General features: G+C 33.6%; 3 protein-coding genes across 6 annotated transcripts; 2 read left to right on the forward strand and 1 right to left on the reverse strand.

Moving 5' to 3' along the window:
* On the forward strand, positions 1-1,462 carry LOC106121770 (uncharacterized). The gene is made up of 3 exons (XM_013317574.1): positions 1-268; positions 352-561; positions 994-1,462. Exons 1-3 carry the CDS (start codon positions 156-158, stop codon positions 1,316-1,318), a joined length of 648 nt encoding a protein of 215 aa, XP_013173028.1. The 5' UTR covers positions 1-155; the 3' UTR covers positions 1,319-1,462.
* On the reverse strand, positions 1,337-7,472 carry LOC106121769 (serine/threonine-protein phosphatase PP1-beta catalytic subunit). Its single transcript, XM_013317573.1, has 7 exons — positions 7,364-7,472; positions 5,987-6,118; positions 5,147-5,362; positions 4,378-4,569; positions 3,337-3,488; positions 3,018-3,152; positions 1,337-2,938 (listed from the first exon to the last, which is right to left on the reverse strand). The coding sequence occupies exons 1-7, from the start codon at positions 7,410-7,412 to the stop codon at positions 2,840-2,842; spliced, it is 975 nt and encodes a 324-aa protein (XP_013173027.1). The 5' UTR covers positions 7,413-7,472; the 3' UTR covers positions 1,337-2,839.
* A 501-nt stretch (positions 7,473-7,973) lies between these two features.
* On the forward strand, positions 7,974-20,800 carry LOC106121735 (nuclear factor related to kappa-B-binding protein). Of its 4 annotated transcripts, none has more exons than XM_013317533.1 (23): positions 7,974-8,726; positions 8,823-9,116; positions 9,505-9,621; positions 9,694-10,085; positions 10,164-10,285; positions 10,552-10,803; positions 10,925-11,037; positions 11,211-11,323; positions 11,972-12,097; positions 12,661-12,831; positions 13,100-13,246; positions 13,446-13,539; positions 13,801-14,334; positions 14,625-14,714; positions 14,828-14,893; positions 15,217-15,316; positions 15,433-15,494; positions 15,577-16,461; positions 16,561-16,794; positions 17,147-17,225; positions 17,376-17,431; positions 17,729-17,779; positions 18,491-20,800. In XM_013317533.1, exons 1-23 carry the CDS (start codon positions 8,268-8,270, stop codon positions 18,620-18,622), a joined length of 4,689 nt encoding a protein of 1,562 aa, XP_013172987.1. In that variant the 5' UTR covers positions 7,974-8,267; the 3' UTR covers positions 18,623-20,800. The 4 variants fall into 4 exon arrangements, with proteins under 4 accessions (XP_013172987.1, XP_013172984.1, XP_013172986.1 ...); XM_013317530.1 differs by having other exon boundaries at positions 14,828-14,929; positions 18,491-20,799; XM_013317532.1 differs by having other exon boundaries at positions 11,981-12,097; positions 14,828-14,929; positions 18,491-20,799.
* Positions 20,801-20,905: the final 105 nt, after the last annotated feature.

Genomic DNA, 20,905 nt, shown 5'->3' on the forward strand with positions numbered 1-20,905 from the left:
ATACAGAGCTTCATTGACATTAGGTGACGTTAAGATTAATATTTCAAATTGTTTATGCGTTGTGTTTATGTTATGCTTTAAAACTATATAAAACATAATTTCCATATTTGTTTCTATTTGAGTTAGTTTGCAGTTGTTTTTCGTGTGTACTAGAAATGGGCGAACAGGTGGAAGATCAAGTAAATGAACCTACTCTGAATAATTCAGAAGTTACGTTTGATAACTTCACAATTCTTAAGGAATTTAGTAACATAGCAAACTTGGTGAAGTACGAATTATATTTAAATTGATTATTTAATATGCCACTTTTATATATATACATTATTTATGTATAAATTGCTATAATTCAAGGGACGAAGATTTTCTCCAAACAGTGCCAAAAGCGAAACTGAAACGAGTAAAATGGGTACCCATGTTCAACTATTTAAAGCAAGGAATAGTTGATGAAATGATCCAGGAGCTGAGTACCATGTGGCAGTATGAGAATATGACAAAGAAATTACAAATTTTAGAGCAACAAAAGGAGAAGTTTGCTATATTAAATCCAGATAAAGAAGCATGGTATGTATTAAGTAATTAACACATTGATACATGTAAGTGTGATACTATTATCGTAGTTTTTACTGTTTAAAAGCAAGGTTAACCTACCGGGTTGAGGAATTTTCACTGATGAGTTTGATTTACATTGGATAAAATTATAAAGAGTTTATTTAATTGAGATAGCATAATTCTACACAGTCCTGTAATTTACAGATCCACATACAATTCTTATCATGTATCAATGTGCTTTCAAATCAATTTTCATATGTAATATTGTCATACAACCTGCACATCAGTGAAGGAATACAAAGATGTGTATAGTTTATCGATCCACACTGATACAGCAAAGTTGACAAAGGTTTTGTCACCCTTAACATAGGGTAGGCATGAAACCTGTGGTAGGACATGTATGAGCTACAATTACTATAAAAATGTTTTATTTTTTTATTTCAGGAGACCAAAAAGTAATAACATTGTCAATCAATTAAAGGCTGCGGAAATGGTTAACTTAAAACAACAAAAAACATGGCTTGAGTCTTTAGCCAAAGAATATGAGGCAAGAATAAACAGGCTAAAAAGAGTGATAACAGCCAAAAGAGGATATTTAAAAGCTATGGAAATGGATATTAGCAAATATCAAAACAAAAGTGATGAACTTGTCGACAAATGCAGGGAAAAAGTTGAAAACCACAAGAATCTTGTAGATTTAATAGTGCCTGTAAGAAACAATTACGATGATGGCAGCTGGTCTACAGAAGAATTTATGAAGGATCTGTAAATAAATGACATCACAAAATATTGAGTAAAATTTATATTTCAGAAAATTGTACACACCTGAGAAAATTACAACAAAAAATTTAAATCTAAGTATATTTAAACTCAATAACATTTGAAACTATTCATTTATAAGTGTAGATGAAAATAGATACTTTAAGTGTAATAATAAAGTGAATTCACATAAATCTAATTTCAGCACAAGTTACTAGTTAATAGCTTACAAGTAGACAAAACGAGAATAAAGTTTTAATTCATAAATTTAAAAAAGCAAAAAGAAAAATAGCAAACAGTGATTTTAAAATAATGAGAACAATTCTCAAGATTTCATTAGTAATGTTAAAATTTTTATGCAAAAACAAGAAGAGTTATCTCCATAAATGCAAATCTAAATGAAAAAGAAAAAACAAAAATAAACTTCTTATTTTAATTAGCGATATTTATTGAATATTTGATATTTTAATATATTAAAAGTAATATATTAAAATAAGCTATAGCTAAAAATTAAAATTGTACAATGCAAAACCTGCATATAATTTAAATATAATCGTAACAAGATAGCAATTGCACTATTGTTGCGAGGACTACACTGCGTCTACCACTGTTACATCCGTTGTGGAGTTTTGAGACTTACTACAAATTGAAGGTATAGCCTCAGTGGGGCGGACTTGCCAATCTGACAAAATTTATCCAATCATCTACTTAATTCATATTAAACATTAATACTGAGTGCAAATTAACATTAATTTCACTGGGAGCATCGGCACACACCCGCTAAATAATATCTAGTGAGCTGCAATGAAGTCCTAACTGAAAATCCAGCTGTGTCCGAAGGTTTTACCACGACTTAGGCCAGCTCCAAAGCATGTTCCTTTTTGAAATAAATAAAATCATTATTTAACACTAAACCAAACATATATTATGACTAAATTTTTAGAAAGAAAGGGAATTCTTAATTTTAATAAACTAGAATTTTTAATCGAAACAATAATCGTCACTTATACCGAGACCTATGTATACTTTACAGTCGTAGGCACATTCGTTACACAATGATAGACAAAGCAGAGTGCTTTGGATCCACTACAACTTAAATAATAGATAATATATTCAATGTGACGCTTCGTGTCCAATGCCCGCATCGTTCTGAACCATCCTATGTTCAACATCAACATAACAATTTCTCTACGATATCAATAGGGTGATGTCAACTGAACTCGCATCCAATGGAAGCTAATGGTCAGGGATCGAAAAAGCTATAGTCTGAAACCATCGCCGAATAAAACATCACACCACGTGACATTAATAAACTCTGTTAACTAAATAAGTAAATTAATATCACTCGCTACATTAAAAAATAAAAATAAGAAGGCACAAGCAAATTGATAAATAATTTGTCAACATTGAAGTTTTATTCGGCTTTGCTGTTGACTATGTTTAATATATTAATTAAAATAGTTGATATAATTAAACATATAATGTTGTAGCATTCGTCTCACTGTGCAGCACACTGGATCCCAAACGTCAGTTATTTCTTCTTTGGAGGCGACCTCTGCGGCGTGGCCGGTCTGCCGCTGTTGATGCCGTTGTACTGATATTTAGCTTTCTTCTCAGATGGTTTCAATATCTGTACAAAATTCACAAATAGAACCATTTACTATCATGTACTTTTATGATTTAACACAGTATTCATTATTATAATGTACCTGGAAAGAGCACATGAGTGTCTCGTCTACGGACATCATGCCACCGGCGTTGTCAAACTCGCCGCAGTAGTTGGGCGCAGAGAACAAAGTCACCAGCTGACGTTTCGCAAAGAATTCGTACCCATCCTCGACCACCTACAACAAAAATAGCCAAATATTATTTGTATATATTTCAATACTGACTTAAAAATAAACAAGTCAAATGTCTGAAAAGAGCTTTAACTGCAGACACTATTACTGAAACATAATCCCTCTTATTTTAACGAAAAAGAGATAGTTAAAATATATAAAATATAATACAAAATATCAATATATCTACCTGATGAGCTCTACAAATTAAGTCCAAATCATGTCTGTTGAGAAACTTGCTGACGACGTCGGGGCCGAAAGTGAAGGACACTCCGCGGTCGTTCTCGCCCCAACCTTGCACGTCCTTGTCGGGATCGGACCACAGCAGGTCACACAGCAAACCTGAAAGAATATAAAAAAATTAAAACGATTGGTATGAAATAAGAAGTAAAGTAAAGATTTATGCATACAAAATTAAATTTCACTACAAAATAAATACTATTAAATAGCCAACTATTCGTATTTTGAGGGTTAAAAGAATGTGGTTTGAGTCAATCTTCTTCGATCTTCAAGCATAATATGATGTAAATTTTAAACGATTTATTCCAATGTTCTATTGAAAATAGAATAAGTTTCAAACAAAAAACCTGACTCATATCACATATGACTCCAATTTACAAAAATTAGTGTTGTAATAATTTAAAAGAATTTTTTATTGTTCAAACATTACTATCATACCTTGTAGGAAATTATATCATTAATACCAAAAACAATCTACATACTAGTATAACTTAAGTCATAACTACACTATACCAATTTGAAAAAATGTTATCACCATGAGATCATAAGTCCAATAATGATGCAATAAATCCAAAGAATATAGGTTAAGTGTATTGCTCATTCATAGTTACGTAAATACGTAATATTACTAATACTTTTATTTCACAAACTAATCAGCACTTATATTGAATCCCTAGTAAGTCCCATAATTGAATAAAATGTATTCAACACATTCAAACATATCCAGATTACAGTTCTGTCATGATTATTCCTAACAATTACTATTCCCATATCCCATCGTATACCATCCACTATTGGATTTAGTATAGACATAATCTACCATAAGGAGTGTTGGTAGTGCAGTCATTGGCTTGTGACATGACCAGACCATAATATAAAACGCTCAGGTTAGGATAAAGGGGCACATTATTATAGATACCACTGTGATTGAGGAAACATATACTAATCATTTCAAAAGTTAAAGGTTTTGCTATTGTAATAAAAAATCGACCTGTATCAGGCACATCTGTTGGTCTCATTATCCGTCTGATCTGCTCCATGCCCTGCAGGTCGGGCGACAGGCCGCCATGGCAGCAGAATATCTTCTCATCAATGATGGCTGCTATCGGCAGGCAGTTGAAGCAATCCGTGAATGTCTTCCACAGCTTTATGTTGTATCGGCGTTTGCACTCATCATAGAAACCTGTTATACAACAAATGTCATATATTCTATTCTATAGAATTAGAAGCTTTAATAATTATGATTCATATTTAGTTAATTGAAAAGTTGTTGAACAAATTGAACAAAACACATTTGAAGATAAACATTTTACATTAGCTACCTGTTTCATGTCTCCTTATCAGACTATAAATGGGTACAACAAAAAAAATTGATAACTTCAACTGGAATTGAATTTTAATTGTTAACATTATTAGCTACTAAATATTTGTTTCACATTTGTTTATATTAACTTTAGCAACTTTTATACAAAGTTTGACATGATAAGTAATTCATAATAACAAAATCATTCATCAGAATAATTCTGTCTCAAAAGCAAAGAATAGAATCATCACGATGTCTTTACAATGGCACTTCTTTATTATAATTAATCACCAGATATGGGTCACAACTTAACTATATATTGCACAAAATCAAATCACAAAACAAAAACTGTGAATTTTATTAAAATAATTACATTCCTGTGCAGAGAATTATACCCAAAAAGTATCATTAGAGTTGTTTTTAGGTTATAAAATTAAAATGTAAATAAAACACTTACCATAAATACGGTTTATACTTGCACATTCATGATTGCCTCGCAGCAGAAAGAAGTTTTCAGGATACTTTATTTTGTATGCAAGCAGAAGGCATATGGTCTCAAGAGATTGCTTCCCACGATCAACATAGTCGCCTAAAAATAAATAATTGGCTTCCGGTGGAAATCCTCCATATTCAAAGAGACGCAGCAAATCTGTATACTGTCCGTGAATATCACCTGCAATAACAAAGAACATTAAATACAAGCATGGTTAATTTATTTACTTTTTCTTATTATTTAGCAATAAGCAGCAATATATTGCCATCAATAGACTGAAAAGAAATTAAACATCCTATATATTTAAACAAATCTAAAGGATGTTTCACATTGCAGGTTATAATATTACACTGAGTATGTTTGGTACTTTAAAGGAAGGATTTTGTTTGTCAAACTCATAAGATGATTTCACAACATGAGCAGTAATATTTACATTATCAATAATCTTAATTAACATGTTAACATGTCTTTTGTAAATAACTTCATGTATGAGTACATTGTGCATCACATTGATATATTGATATATTTAGCCATATTTATTTCTATAAATCAGCCAAATATAGATCTGTTTACATTGTTAAGTGATCTCTCTATTATTCTTTTTATTAATTCCTAAAATATTGAGTACCCAATGCATGTTATGGCATATTTTAAACTAAACTTACATAAGTAATATGTAATTATGTAACTAAAACATCAATTTATGCTACTGTACCTGTTTAAGTTGCCTCAAAGGGGCAAACCAAGAGTCAATGTAATGTCAAATGGCTCATTTGAACATTAAAAATATTAAAGTAAAATTACCACAAATTTTTAATGGTGCCTCCAACTCCAGTAATATTGGTTGCTGAAGAAATATCTCCCGCGACTTGGTGCAGAGACCACGCACCTCTGACTCGGACATCTGTACCGTCTTCCCTGGCCTGCATCCTCGAACTGTGGCAATGATTAGTGCATGTTAATCTTAGCAAAGGTGTATAAAAATCTTGATGCCAAAAGTACAGCTCTATCATTATTAGCTTAACTAAATTTTAAAATCAAAGAGAAGCCAATAACAATACTGGTATAACAGTACTTATAAGATTAGTAATAAAATGAAAAGCTGTCTTCTTAGGTCTATTATACTTTTTTCAAGCAATAACAATAGGTGCAGTGCTGTATATATTAAGAGTATTACATAACATGTTGTCGTAGGAACACATTTTGAAAGGTGAAAAAACATTGGAAACTATCACAAATAATTTTACATCACAAATTATGGGCATGCCTTAAGTAGTTATTAATGCATGATTTATACATGCCAAAAATAAAATTTGAAATGGACAGTGATATAGCCAGTATTTATTTATTACTTATTTATTGTATTTCATCTTTTTGGATTTTTTTTAATTACCTAAATTCATGACTCATTTTTTAATTTTCATTTGACCTTGATATTATGATATATAAAAAATATAATTGTATGAAACAGTTACAATTTGCAACTAGTCTATTAAGCATTATCTCATTAATTTCACTTATATCAACAAAATTCACAAATGTATAGGTTTATGATTAACATTTGCCATTTTCTAAGGTTGTCAAATTACAAGGTTGAAATGTTTATGGAGCAAATTATTAGGGCAATGGGGCATTAAATAAAATTGTACGATTCTAGCTGAATACTTTGAATAATATTTAGGGATAAACCATACATTCTCCCGAAAAGATGTCTTTCAATTTGCCTTTTCGCCTTGCTGTTTCCTGTTGCAGTGTGTATACTGTCGTAACCCATAAAAAGCAGCATGATAAAGTGAAATTAAGAAGTAAAGTAAGGTATAATGCGAACAAAGCATAACAATAAGCCCATGGAATTGTTAGGTGCCATGAAACCTGGCGTGATTATTACTAAACTATATTGTTTCTTCGCATTATAAACACTGGATAATTTTAGTGTTTGATGTATTTACAGTATGTAAATAAACGTCTCTATTATGCTTAAACTATTATTTATAAAACTAATATCTGATAAGAATTTAAGATAATCGATTTATTTATGAGTTTGACGTTTCTATTCCTATGCACTGAGTGATAATTACGCAACTAGAAAACCAGAATCATTACAAAAAATATTGTTATAGTAATTTTAAGAGTGAAATAATAATATGAGAAGTAAATATTAATTAAATATTGAAAAAATACCTTCTAAAAGTCTGTGAATAAGACTGTCAACATTGAGTTCGTCAGCCATATTTACTACACCACGATTAATTTACGTCAAACAAAAAGTCAAACCGTACACCATCACGCAAATAATGTAAATGCCACAGATAAAAGTACAGCTACCATTAAGACCAAAGACAACTGAATATTTGAAACGGAAAACTGCGGGAAACTTGAAATTAGAGCAAACTATAAAACGCATCCCCAGATCCGATAGTAATATATTTAAGTAACTAATATTGAATTCATTAGCTTAATATTCTAAATTTTCATACTTCTTTAAAGACTTGCACCATTTAAATAATTCATGTACAAATACAATGCACATGTACTTTGCTTGCGAGTGTTCTATAACATCTGCAGTTCCCTTTAAGTTTATTCTTGGTCACGCATTTCAATATATCTAATATGATTGTTATTTTATTAAAATTTTACTAAAAAAGCAAAACAGTTTTTCAATTTTAACAAAAAATGGTTTACAGTGGCACCTTATCTATGACAATCCCATAGATAATGGTAAGATCAAAAATTTCTTAGTGAACATAGACAAGACGTGTTTTGTTTTAAAATTCTATTTTGAAATGGCAAAATGTCGCTGATTTTGGTTGTCAAGCTATTTTCTCATCGCAATGTGCCGTTCTGGCGCATACTATGTATGAAACGCCGCAGATTGTCTAATGCGCTGTATTTTATTTTAGATGAGACGTGACATTAATTCAAAAACCTTCATGATTTCTCGCTACCAAATAGTGTACAATTGCGTATACTTTTTGTAAACAAGAGCAGCAAAACAAGAGAATATATCAATGTTACAGTGAAAATAAGGTGATTTAAGCGAACAGGTTTTGTTATTTTGATTACGGCCAGTAAAAAGGTTCTCCAAATGTCTGACAAGGTCGAAGATACGGAGGAAAAGATGGAAAGTGAACAAAGTTATAGTAGTGAATCTAGTAGTAGCAGTTCTTCCGATAGTTCAAGTGGAAGTTCAGAATGCGACGAGGAGTTAATGGAGCCAGTTAGTATCCTAGGCCACACTTTAGAGTTGCCGCAAGAGCTTTGTGAAGATTATAGCATCTTTAAAGAGTTTTTTTCTATAAAAACTTGGGATAGCCTGGAAGATAAACATAAAGAAGAGCTTACAAAATTATTGCCACAATTTAAAAACGATCAAGAAGAAGAGAATGAGAAAACATTGAAAATGCTATTTAACCATGAACCATTTCATTTCACATCACCACTTAGCAACTTTTATAACAATTTAAGACAAGGTAATTATAGACCAGATATAGCTAGAATGAGAAAGTTTCTGAAGAAAGCTAGAGCAAAACAACAAAAGCAAAAGGTAAATCTTCATTTTTTTCACTTTATATTCTCATCTTATTATGGCATTAAATAATGGAGAGCTTATTTTTAATCATTATCTTTGACTAATTTCCAGAATAAGTCATATTATGCTAAGCTCTTACCGGAATTGTTGATCTCTCGGGAACGGTTGTTAGCAGCTGTTAAAGGGGCACCTCCAGGTCCTATACCAAAGTTACCAGTTCTAGCTCCCAAAGCTTCTAACAAAAATAAATACAAGCCATTATATATGAGAGTGAAACAAAGATACTTTGAAGAGTTAGCTGCTATTTGGGGTGAGGTTGGGGGTGAGGACTCAGAGGATCAAAATTACCCTGAAGGTGCTCCGGAAAGGTTGATTAAAAAGAAGAAACAGACAGTAACAGGGCAGGTAATGTTATCTGCACTATTATTCTTATAAAAAGTTGTTTTATTAAGTCATACATACATATGTGGACATAAATTTATTAGGTAACATATTTATGTCTTCTATATACATCCCAATTTCTTAGTTACCTACCTACAATTCATTGAATTTAGAATAAAATTATCGATTTTATAGCCCAGTTTATACCTAGATCTTTAATCTCTTCTATTCTAATAAGATTAAAAAGAAAATGATAAAATATAATTGTTTGTCTTTCTTCAATGTGGCTGGTTCTTAACTTAACATGGAAATGTCACATATAACAGATATCACTAAATATTAAATTAATATGTCAACTATATTTTTTACTTGTCCATTATAATAATTTTGTGAAAATGTATTTATTTTGCAGCAAGTGGATAACAATGTATCGGGGACATTGGGTGGGTCTGATCCTGCGCATTTAACATCTTTAGAATGTCTAAAGAAGGTTTTGTCAACTCACCGATCTAGGAGACAGTACAGAGAAGTAACAAAACATAGTTTTTATAAGACAATTGTTGTGTGTTCCATAAATTAATAATAAAAAAAAAAATTACAGAACCATCCAGAACTCAATACCGCTGGTATAACCTTAGAAGACATTAAACAAAGAGTAGCCATGATGAATGGAACTAAGAAACTTATGTTTGGTGGTGCTAAAACAGAAAGTCCTATAAATAAGTTACGTAAAGGTGCTAAAAAAGAATTGAATCAAAAAGCTTCAAAAACTGATTCAAAGTCTGCGATTAAAAAGTCTAAAGAAGACCAAGATAGTATTGAAAATAAACCATTGTTGCCAAATATTAAGATAAAATGTGAACCTGAAGAGTCTGACTCGGAAAGTTCCTCATTTCTGGATCCCGTTTCAAGTCCCAAGTTTTCTAAGAAATTGTTGGATCACTCGGAAATCAAACAAGAAACTTTAGATAATAAGTATCCTAACTATACAAAGTTAGTATTTTATGTTATTTCATGTGAAATACATAGTTTATATACATGATATTATCTTCCTGTTTCCCATTTGTTTAGTTCAAACTACAATGATTCTAAATTGGAAATAAAACAAGAACCAATGGATTATGTTGGTTCAATGCAAAACTCAAAAGTATTACAACCAGTGCCTATAAAATTGGAGGATTTAGATGGGATTGGTGAGTAAACATACATTTTGTTTATAATTTAATATAAGTATTATGTACTTACAGACTTGCCTATATTTTTATATATTTAATGTGAGCACAAATTAAAATCCATGTTAGGACTGCAAGGAGACTTTGGCCTTTTGTAAGGCTTATGATCAAAATTAATCTTTGGTACATTTGACTTATATATATTAACTAGGGTTGTGATGGAACTTCATCTCTTAAGAAGACCTCTTTTACAACCCTAAATTTAACTACAGATAAAATAATTTCAGACATGATGGCATTACCCATAGAGTTAGCAGATGAGTCTGGGGAAGTTTTACCAGTGGATACATCAACTGAGACAAATGAGGACAATCTGGACGCCGATGAACTGACGGAGACAACACATGCTAATTTCCTAGCATTGGTCCGAGCTTTGTTCCCAGCTAAAGCGGCCCATAGAGCATCTAAACAACAATTACAGGCAAGATGTGCCGCTGTTATGAGGTCTCCAATAGCACCACTTAATACTTGGTACAATTGTAAGTTATGTTAATACTAGGTGTTTCATGCGATTTCTTAGGCCTAATTTTAAAAAAGTAAATTGTCTATGCAATATTCCTGACTGATCTATTAAAAATTTCATGTATGTTTTATTTTAAGTATCTGACGATTGGTGTGGTGAACTAAATTCAGCGTTGGACTTTCTCGCCGGACAAAGAGGACCTCATCCTGATGATTTTGTACCATATTTGCAATTTATACCCGAGTCACAAGTGAGTTATAAACATTTTCATTCTACCTTTAGACCTTATTCTGTGTAAATAAATAGTAACAATCAATGTTTACTCAGTGGAATTAGTTTTTTTGTTTATTGGTTTATGAAAAATATTTTATTTTACAGCAAAAATGTTGTTTTTTTTAAATATATATATTTTTCTTTTTAAAGACGTACCAATGGATAGGCGCGGGTCGTGACTGCGATGCTATCCTGGGCCGGCTGTGTGAACGCTGGCTTCGTGCGGTCTCCCCCCATCACTCCACAGACCCTCCACCACCCAGGTAAGGAAACAGGCACAGTATTTGATAATCTAATCAATGTTAATTCCAGTTTAACTTCAGTAGATAAATGAATAAAATGGCGGCGAATCAACACATATTGTTGCTAATATTTATGGGGATCGTTTTATAAAAAAAAAGTCAATTTTACATCAAATAAAAGCTCTTTTCAATCTTTTTATAATATCAGTATTGTTAGTACTTTGTTTCTTTCATTTGCCAAGATTTGATAGACTTGATAACTTGCACTTGGGACATAAAAGAGTAGTCGTTTTAATTTGCTTCTCTTCACTTTGGAAAAAATCATTGAAATTTAAGATTTTTAATTGTAATTGACCTTTTGAGATAAATGCACCTTGGAATTATGGTAAGAAATGTATATTAAATTAACCTTACTGTCAAAACATGGAAATTGTCGAAATTCTCGTTTCCCTAAATATTATATTAAATTATTGCACTTTTTCTAACCACCCCTAACATAGGCTCCAAGCCTAGTCAAAAAATTTTTTTTTCAAAGAATTACCTATGAGCTATGAGACTAATTAACATGATATAAATATTTTTATTAGCATTTAAATGTTATTAACAGTTTTTTTTTATTACAATTGTTGATATGAGTTTCAGCAATTTAACCAATTAATACGATCAAAGTCTTTCCAGATACCCCACGTCTTGGACAGTGCGAGCTCCTACTCCGGCAGAGATTGCAGACTTCAGAGCTCAGGAGAGAAAGAGATTTGCTTCCGCTACCAAACCATTTACTTATGTGCAGTACGGGTAAGTGTACTATTTACAATTGTTGCTTCTTATATTGATACTAGCTGTCCCCGCGACTCCGTCCGCATGGAATTAAAAATACACTTAATAAGCAGTCTATGTGTTCTTTTGGAGTATGTTTTATATCTTTGCCAAATTTTTGTGAGATCCATGCAGCATTTCTGGAGGTACCTTCTTACAAATCCATCCATCTATGGGAGTTGTTTTCCTCATTGAATCGTCAGGGATTTGTTTATTTTCTTTTAGGACATCCCTAAGGATTAATAAAATAAATAAATTAAATTAGATAAAGTAAATTCTCATATATAATATGAATCATTGTGGTTTTGTCACTGATTTCTATAAATGGATAGGTCATTGCTTGGAAATTACAACTCTTGCTTCGTGTTGATTAAAACGCTTCTGTTAATGTTACTAGTAATTTCTATCTCCATTATTAGTTCAAATCATCACCACCACCAGTAATCGCACACGTTAGCGTCAAAAACAAACAGGCACAAAATATCACAGTTTCTAGCCTGTCCATGTATATTTGAGTGGTGGTGGTTGCGGTTGTGTTACAGGTACAGGTCAGTGGTGGGACCTATAGTCCGGGCTGCTGGCGGTGGTGCGACGGGGGCGCTAGTGTGCGCTCAGCGGCCACGCGGAGCCACCTTCGGCGCACTGCTTCGGGATGCCCTCGCCAGACTGCCCAATGGACAGGGCACGCGCACAGACCTCGTCACACTGCTCAAGTAACTATGCTCCTTTTTTGTCGAATTTGTTACTAAAATAAAGTTTTGTGGCCCATAGACGAGTTAGGTTTCTAAAGGAAATTTGTGTTACACAAGGCAAGTTTACGAGATTTTAAATATTTATAATAAATAACATAGGACTTTACCCTTAAAACTCAGACGAGGCCATAAAAATTATCTGACAGCTAAACAATTACTATTAACAGCTAAACAAATACTATTTTAGTTACTAGTTGGCTAACTTTAATTTAAATTATGTTTTTTTAAGGATGTCTCAATGGATAGCTCCATGCACCGAGCAAGCGCTGTCGAGTGCAGTTTCAGCTGCACTAGAGAAACTTCTGGCTGTGAAGCGAGATCCTATTGTCAAGTACGACCAGAGAACTGCAGTGTGGACATATTTACATAGAAACAGGTGATTAGAATTGTTTTTATAAAATCTTTCTGTGAAATGTTCATGTTTTATTTACCTACGATATTCAGTAGTGACTTCTACTATTCTATTTCTCGCTAATCGAGGTCGTCCGCCGGGATCGGACAAAACTCTTGCTTATCCAATTCTGGCCTACATGGGTATATTTAATTTTATTTATGTAAAACTCGTATTTCAACAGGAGTGAAGAGGACTGGTTAAAGACCAGTGGTCCTCGCGGTCGCGGAGGTAAAACAATCCCAATTGCACCGCCCGTTACTTCGCCGCAAACTGCAGTAAGTACCCCAATATATAAATGTTTTCTGTATTGATTAAAAATTATACTTTTATTTCATAGTTCATCGTTAATGTTGCAATTATCGTTAGAATCTTCACCATCAATATTAGAAACATAACATAATTAAAAGAAAAATGAACCCAAAATGTTCTTCCCGGTCCCGTCTTAAATTTTTTTAAATCCTTGTAACATTCAAATTATTGCTTCCCAAAATTCTACAAAAACATACCAATACATGATTAAAAAAAAACTATTCCAGATGGAGATGGAAGTAGCCAGCGTTGAAGAAGTAATAGAAAATGCATCTGACAGCGACGTGGATGTAGACGACAGCGGCCCCTCCCCCGCGCCGCACCTCTCCTCCGCGCAGCTCCTCATGCAAGCCACGCAGGCCACGCAAGTCAAACTGACACACAAACAGAAGGGCAAACTAGTCGCAACACCAACACCTAAAACAAAGAACCTCCAACCCAAACAAACTCAAATTAAAACGCCACAAATCAAACAAACATTACCAAAACAGAACACACAGACAAACATGATCAAAGTCAATCAGACACAAAAGAAACCTAATATAACTCAAATTAAACAAACAGCTAAACAAATAAACACAGTGCCCAAACAAATCCCGATACCAAAGCAGTCTCCGAAGCAAACTCAAGCAAAGACACCAGAAACTATGAAGATTATCGGACAAAGTAAAGCAAATGAAACTGGGGCTAAGTCATATACTTCTGTGGTTGTAACACCTAAACCAAAAGCTGCACAGAAAATTGAAGCATCACAGAGCAATGTAAGTATCGTAAAAATAGAAGCATTAAAAAATATAGTCACAAGTGAATTAGCATAACTTTCTTACTAATTTTTACTTTCTTATTAATATTATAAATGCAAATGTTTAGATGGAAGGATGGATGGATGTTTGTTTGAAGGTATCTCCGGAACGGCTCAAAGGATCTCACTAAAATTTACTATAGTTGTAGAACATTGTCTTTTATAATTTTTTTTAATTCCGCGCGAACAGAGTCGCGTGAGACAGCTAGTGTTCTATACTTGGCTATAGATATTTTGTATACTTTTCAGATGTCTTCAAGTTTGTCTAACCAGCACACAACAATGGTGTCCATAGTTCAACCCGCATCAGTCCCATCTATCCAACAGACACAGGCTAAGGTACTAGCTCAATATTACTAATTTAAAATTGCATTACAACCGAAATGTGACTTTTTTTTAATTTTATATCTTATAAATATATTTTTTAATTAATAAACATTGTACAAATGCAGATGGCGCAAGTAACACGATCGCTATTGATACGGCCGTCTTCTTCTTCGGCACAGACTACATCAACGGTAACCACTTTGACGATCAACACACCTCCCACACAGGTATTTTAATTAAGTATCTAAATATTTTGTAAATAAGTATGAAACCACCACCCAGACAACCCTAACTAAGGGTAGGCTCCGAGCCCCTCAGAGGGGACTTATTGTGAGCTGATGAAAATGATTAAGTATAAAACTCAACTAAAGAGTCATGAGTTTAAATTTGGCCGGCCAGGAATGAAGAGGAAGCCATAAGAAAATTTGCATGGATTGTAAGAAAAATGTACAGACAGGCTGATGATAATGATAACTGAGTTTAATTGATGATGTATAATTTAATAATTCAACAGACAACTCCGGCACAAAGAAGAGGTGTTGTGCGGGTGCTGAGTCCGGCCACACCATCCTCAGGGAAGTCACTTATCTCGCCACAAGCCTTGATGCCGCAGAGTAAGTACTTGCATTCAGTAACAATTTAATCATATTTGCTACAAACAAACATATGTTGATACAAACAATTGCCTGTGTTTTTCTATTTTCATTAATATTAGTCATACGGTTTACAGACTCACCAACAGCAAAGAAACGGACGACAACGAGCACAACGCCCGTGTCTTCTTTGACTCAGGTATTTATAATACATTTATTAGCAGTCTTGCCTCATTATAATAATTAAAAATTTAACACATCAAAATTTTAAATAATTTCAGACGTCAGCGAGCGTAACTACGGTTGTAAGCAGTGTACCGACAGTGGTAACGTCATCCGTGTCTACGCGGACCGTGCAACTGGCTGGAGGCAGGACCGTGCAGCTTGCCACCAACCAGACGGTCCACCTGCCCAGCGGACAGGCTGTGCAGCTGACTCCCGGACACACGCTCCAGCTTTCCTCCCTGCAACTGCCCACGCACAGCGTCCGACTGCCCAGTGGGCAAACAGTGCAGCTAGCCGCCCCGCAAACTGTCCGCGCGGTCGCCACAACACAAGTCAAAAACCCAAGCCCCAGACCACAAAACTCCTCCCCAACTATCAAATCAAACCCCCAAACGAGCCAATCTCTCCAAATCCCAGTGTCAACGGTCCAATTAGGACAAACGGTACAAATAGCGGGACAAACGGTTCAATTAGCAGGTCAAAGTGTTCAACTAACGGGACATACCGTGAAACTACCGAGTGGACAAAGTGTACAAGTGGCAAGCCAAAGTGTACTTCCGTCCCAAAGTGTACAAACAGTTCAGTTAGCCGGTGGTAATGTTCAAACGGTACAATTAAGCGGTCAAAGTGTTCAATTATCCGGTCAAAGTGGTCAAATGTCCAGTGGTCAAAGTGTGCTCGCGTCACCGACTGTCCAAATCGGCGGTCAGACTGTGCAGTTGAGCGGGCAGACGGTTCAGTTGCCTAGCGGTCAAACGTTCCAGTTGCCTAGTGGGCAAACAGTGCAGTTATCCAGTGGTCAGACAATACAGTTGGCAAGTGGTCAGACTATACAGTTAGCTAACCAAACACCAAAGTCAATATCACAATCTGTAAGAACACAGTCAACAGGTGACAAAACCTCGCAGCCTATTGTTGCCAAGTTATTAACTAATGCACAGGTATGGCCATGAACTATTTTAGTATTTATTATGCTTTTTATTATATTACAGCCATTTAAGGATAAATGTAATAAGAGTTAATGGTGAAATTCTTTGTAGGGTCAAATGATATCACTGGAGGGAGTAGTAGGTGGGGCACGAGCGTTGCAAGTGGCGGGCGTAGCCAACGTGGGCAACATGAGTGGTGTGGGCAACATGAGTAGCGTGGGCAACATGGGAGGCATGAGCAACGTGCGAGGGCGCGGCAGTGTGCGTGTGCTGTCGCCTTCAACGAGACTAGCGAGGCCGCTTTTACTCACATCTGCAAAACCTTTGCACAATATTATATTACAGGTAATTCTAAGTACTTTACTTAGCGCTTGACCATAATCTGATGATAGATAGAATTTATTACAATTTACTTACATCCGCAACTTATTTACTCTGTCCGCGCGGGATTAAAAAAAAAATAATTAGTGGTCGACGTTTTCTTCCAAGCTTTGATCCATACAGCAGTTCTCGAGACACCTTTAAACAAACATCCATCCACCTATCCATCCATCCAAACATTTGTATTTATAATATTAGCAAGATTAGTAAGATTCTCGCTTCACAATGTTAGTTAACTTACTCTTCCGCAACGGCTTGACCGATTTTTTATTAAATTTTATATTCAGTATTTGAGAATCATTATAATTTTTTTTAGCAAAGCGATGGCAGCTCCATTCGTATGACTTCAAGTGGTGGAACTGCGACGTCACAGACTATAGTTTTAAGCAATATTGGTAAGTCTCTCTTGTTATGTATAATTTCAGGTATTTTGTTGTTTTTTTTTTGTAATTATTGTGTCAGAAGTGACACATGATTGTGAAGTGATAAAGTTATGTTTTGTTATAATTATTTTTACTTTTGATGTAATGTAAAATAATTTTCAGGAGGCCAAACAGTAACAACGTCTACCTCGTCGCCGCCCGTTTTGAAATTACAACAGGTAATGTTCTATTAATAAATAAATAAATTAATTAAACAAATTCAGACGTTTTATGAAATTTCATGAGTTTTAAATAGAAGTAAAATTTACTTGGACAAGAAAAACCTTGATATTGTGCTGTGGTGTTTCATGACTTAAAAAATGTAACTTTCTCACCAAATATTGTGAATTTTGTAATTGTAGAAATTGATATTTTTCAAATTTCATTTCAATTACATATGTGTATTGATTAAAAAGGAAATGTTAAAATTCTTTTAACAGAAATATTACCTGACCATTGCATATTGCGTATTATAGGTAAATCAGATGCATCCAGTTAGACTACCGCAGGGGATAAAGATACAACAGGTGATTCACATTGCATGCATCGCATATACATAGCATATGCAGCCTCTTTTAGTATAGTTTAATAAAAAGCATGATTTTATATGCATGTCGCATAATTAACAATGAAATGATGCATGCGGACTGCGGTTAATAGAAAGTTTATTGAATAAGTCGAGTTTAAAACACATTTGAAATAATGAAGCTTTTTATACGACTATTTTTTTTATATTAGTTTAGGTTTAGGGTTTTGTAGTTTTACTTTATGGTTGTGGTAAAGGATTTTTGTTTCACCAAATATTCGAACAGTTTGACAGCTGTCAGTGAGTTAAATCGATTTTAATAATTTGCGAATATCGCTAAAATCGATTTTAAATATCGATATGCCCTAAAACGATCTTTTTATACTGACAATTACAAAATTATAAAATTGAATATTACTGAGTTGCTACTTCGAAAAATATTAAAATATATTGGCTCGAATTATACCTCTAAAAACTGGTAATGAAGACATTGTTTTGTTTTTATGTTTCTGTAGTGGAAATAATGTATTTGATGCTCTGAAGTCTATAAATGGCAAGGCTTAGATATGTTATAATTTGTGCCTTTTAAATTTTCGCCTTTTTGCGCTGACGGTTACGGTTGCAAAGAAGTAAAAGCTGTAATTTCCTAGCAAAGACTTATCTATATATATTATAATTGATTCGTTATTTTTAACGTTTGTTGTGATCGCAGGCAGTGCCGACGTCTTCAGTGCCGACATCAAGCGGTGTACGCAGCGTACTAATGGACGGGCAACAGCTCAAGTTAGTGGGAGGTCGACATGTCTTAGCCAGATTACTGAGACCTGCCAACCCACCGCAGTAACATCGAACCTTGGTGTATGTGAATACTGGTCGTAACATCACACGCAAGTTGCAATGACGACTGAAATCGTCGAAAGTTATACAATTTGGACCTTATATGTATATATGTTAAAGCACTTTGTTGCTTGTGTGTTCGGAAAGTTTACTGTGGATATTACGTAAAATTTATTAAATAAATTTTATTAGAAACAATTGTAAAGTGTGATTTGTTTTAAAATGTTACTGAATTCTGCGACACAATAAACAAACTGTTTGGACAATCGTTAAAATGATAAAATACTTGCCAAGGGTTTTATAGTCTCTGAAGTTAGCCAATAGGTGTGGAATTGTTAGACTTCCTTTCTCTTTCTTTTCTATTGCTTTTGTATATCTTTATCCCTTTCACCCTCAAAGTCTGCATTTATAATACCTTCAGAGACTAAGATTATTTCAGAATTAAAGTCGACATTTGTAAATAATTTTGTACTGTATTAGAATTTCAGAATGATTGAATGAGATTTCTTATGTGATTATGTAAAGTGAGAAATTACTTTGTTTTACTTTCTTTTATTTAATTTGGTTGTGGTCAGCGCTATGTAAGATTATTAATGAATTATTTTATAAGTTATAAATAATAGGTTATTTTTGAAAATTAATAGAATATAAATTTAATTTTGCAAATACTAAAACTTCCATTTTCTTATACTTTCACTGTCTAAATATATTTATTATATAAACCTATTTTGTTATTTAGTTAGGAAAATGTTAAATTTAAACACGCAAATAAGAACCTAACGAAGCATTAAACAGACGAAACCAACAACATATAGCCATCTCTTTCTGAAGTATATCTTTTGCTATCAAAAAACTAACTCTCAGCTTTTAAATTTTATATCAATTTTTTAGCAGATAGACAATAATTGTTAGTTATTGTTACGTGCACATAAGTGCATGTTTTATAAACGGAATTTTTAAACTTGGTCAATTGTCAAGGTAACTTCAATACGGTATAATGCACGTCACATCACTAGGACCATTATTGAATAAATGGACCTTTGGAACTTATGAACTTTACTGCAGCAAATTTGGACATAGTATTGGGCAGATAGCTGCCAGACATTTTTTATTATTATGTTGGTATCCTTATACGACCAATGTTTAATTAGTCCATTAAATATAATAAACTTTAAAATAAGTTATCTTTTAAATTTTAAAAGAGTCAGTTATCTTGGTCCTAAGTCATATTTCCACTTAGTAGATAGTCGTGCGACGATGGCCGTCTTATTGTATAGCATTCGCAATGTGGCTGTGATAGAGCATTTATTTCTATATAACTTGCCCTTACCAGTCACGCTCGGCTAGTGGAAAAAGCTACTAATGAGGCGCGCATTATACGATATTGATAAACACGATAAACTAGGTACAAAGTATGAAAATCTACAATTTAATAAGCCTTTTATATATGTTGTTGAATTTCATATAATATACAAAGGCTTTATACAATATTAATGAAGATTAATTCAATATCAAAACGCAAATCCAGTGCCTATTTGTAATTTATAATGAATTTGTTGATTTATGAATATTTATTGAAAGTATTAATTAATAGAAAAGATCGACAATTGTGTTGTAAATGTTGGTTTTCACTGTTCAACACTTGTAAACTAGAGTTTTTCTTTTTATACAAGTGTGTCGCCAGTGATAACCCATGGTTAGTGCTTGTACATATTGAAGTCGCGGTCGCATGCCCACATTGGCCGCCAGGCGTTTGCGCGACCAGTTCAAATATCAAAATATCTCCGCCATTAGTTTGATGTTAACACTCCCATATAACATATGTGTTGTCCAAAAACGCGCTTACAACTAGAGACTGAGCTTGCGATTTATTCGAACCCGCGCTTACGCTCGCCGTTTTAATGTGAACACTCTCATACATCATTGTATGTTTGAATTTTCATCGACCGCTCCCTCAGCCGAAACTTGAATACGAATAAGCACTTACAGTTTTACTGAAATAGACTTGAAAAGATAATGCCGTAAATGGCGACCTTATGTAAGAAACATTTGATAATAGTGATGTGAAGTTTATTTAAATTAGATACGATTTAATAGTCTGGTACGAAATATTTGGTTGCAATATCTAGTTGTAATTCCTAATGTAAGTCAATTAGGTTTGTAGTATATTTTTTGTATAATAAATTTTGTCTATTTGAAATAAGTTCCGTTTTATTTACTATTTGTTTTTCGAATCGAATTATCGTGCGAATGAATCGTTCGATTAAAAGTAACCAAAATAAAAAAAAAA

The sequence above is a fragment of the Papilio xuthus genome, unplaced genomic scaffold (genome assembly GCF_000836235.2).
Source record: "Papilio xuthus unplaced genomic scaffold, Pxut_1.1 DF826938.1, whole genome shotgun sequence".
NCBI lineage: Eukaryota > Metazoa > Arthropoda > Insecta > Lepidoptera > Papilionidae > Papilio > Papilio xuthus.

Coding starts and splice junctions, on each gene's coding strand:
- LOC106121770 (XM_013317574.1), top strand. CDS start 156: ATGGGCGAACAGGTGGAAGATCAAGTAAATGAACCTACTCTGAATAAT. Junction 269..351: donor AACATAGCAAACTTGGTGAA/GTACGAATTATA, acceptor CTATAATTCAAG/GGACGAAGATTTTCTCCAAA. Junction 562..993: donor AATCCAGATAAAGAAGCATG/GTATGTATTAAG, acceptor TTTTTATTTCAG/GAGACCAAAAAGTAATAACA.
- LOC106121735 (XM_013317530.1), top strand. CDS start 8,268: ATGTCTGACAAGGTCGAAGATACGGAGGAAAAGATGGAAAGTGAACAA. Junction 12,832..13,099: donor GACCTCGTCACACTGCTCAA/GTAACTATGCTC, acceptor TGTTTTTTTAAG/GATGTCTCAATGGATAGCTC. Junction 13,247..13,445: donor ACATATTTACATAGAAACAG/GTGATTAGAATT, acceptor GTATTTCAACAG/GAGTGAAGAGGACTGGTTAA.
- LOC106121769 (XM_013317573.1), bottom strand. CDS start 7,412: ATGGCTGACGAACTCAATGTTGACAGTCTTATTCACAGACTTTTAGAA. Junction 5,363..5,986: donor GGCACCATTAAAAATTTGTG/GTAATTTTACTT, acceptor TTGTTATTGCAG/GTGATATTCACGGACAGTAT. Junction 3,489..4,377: donor AACAGATGTGCCTGATACAG/GTCGATTTTTTA, acceptor ATATTCTTTCAG/GTTTGCTGTGTGACCTGCTG.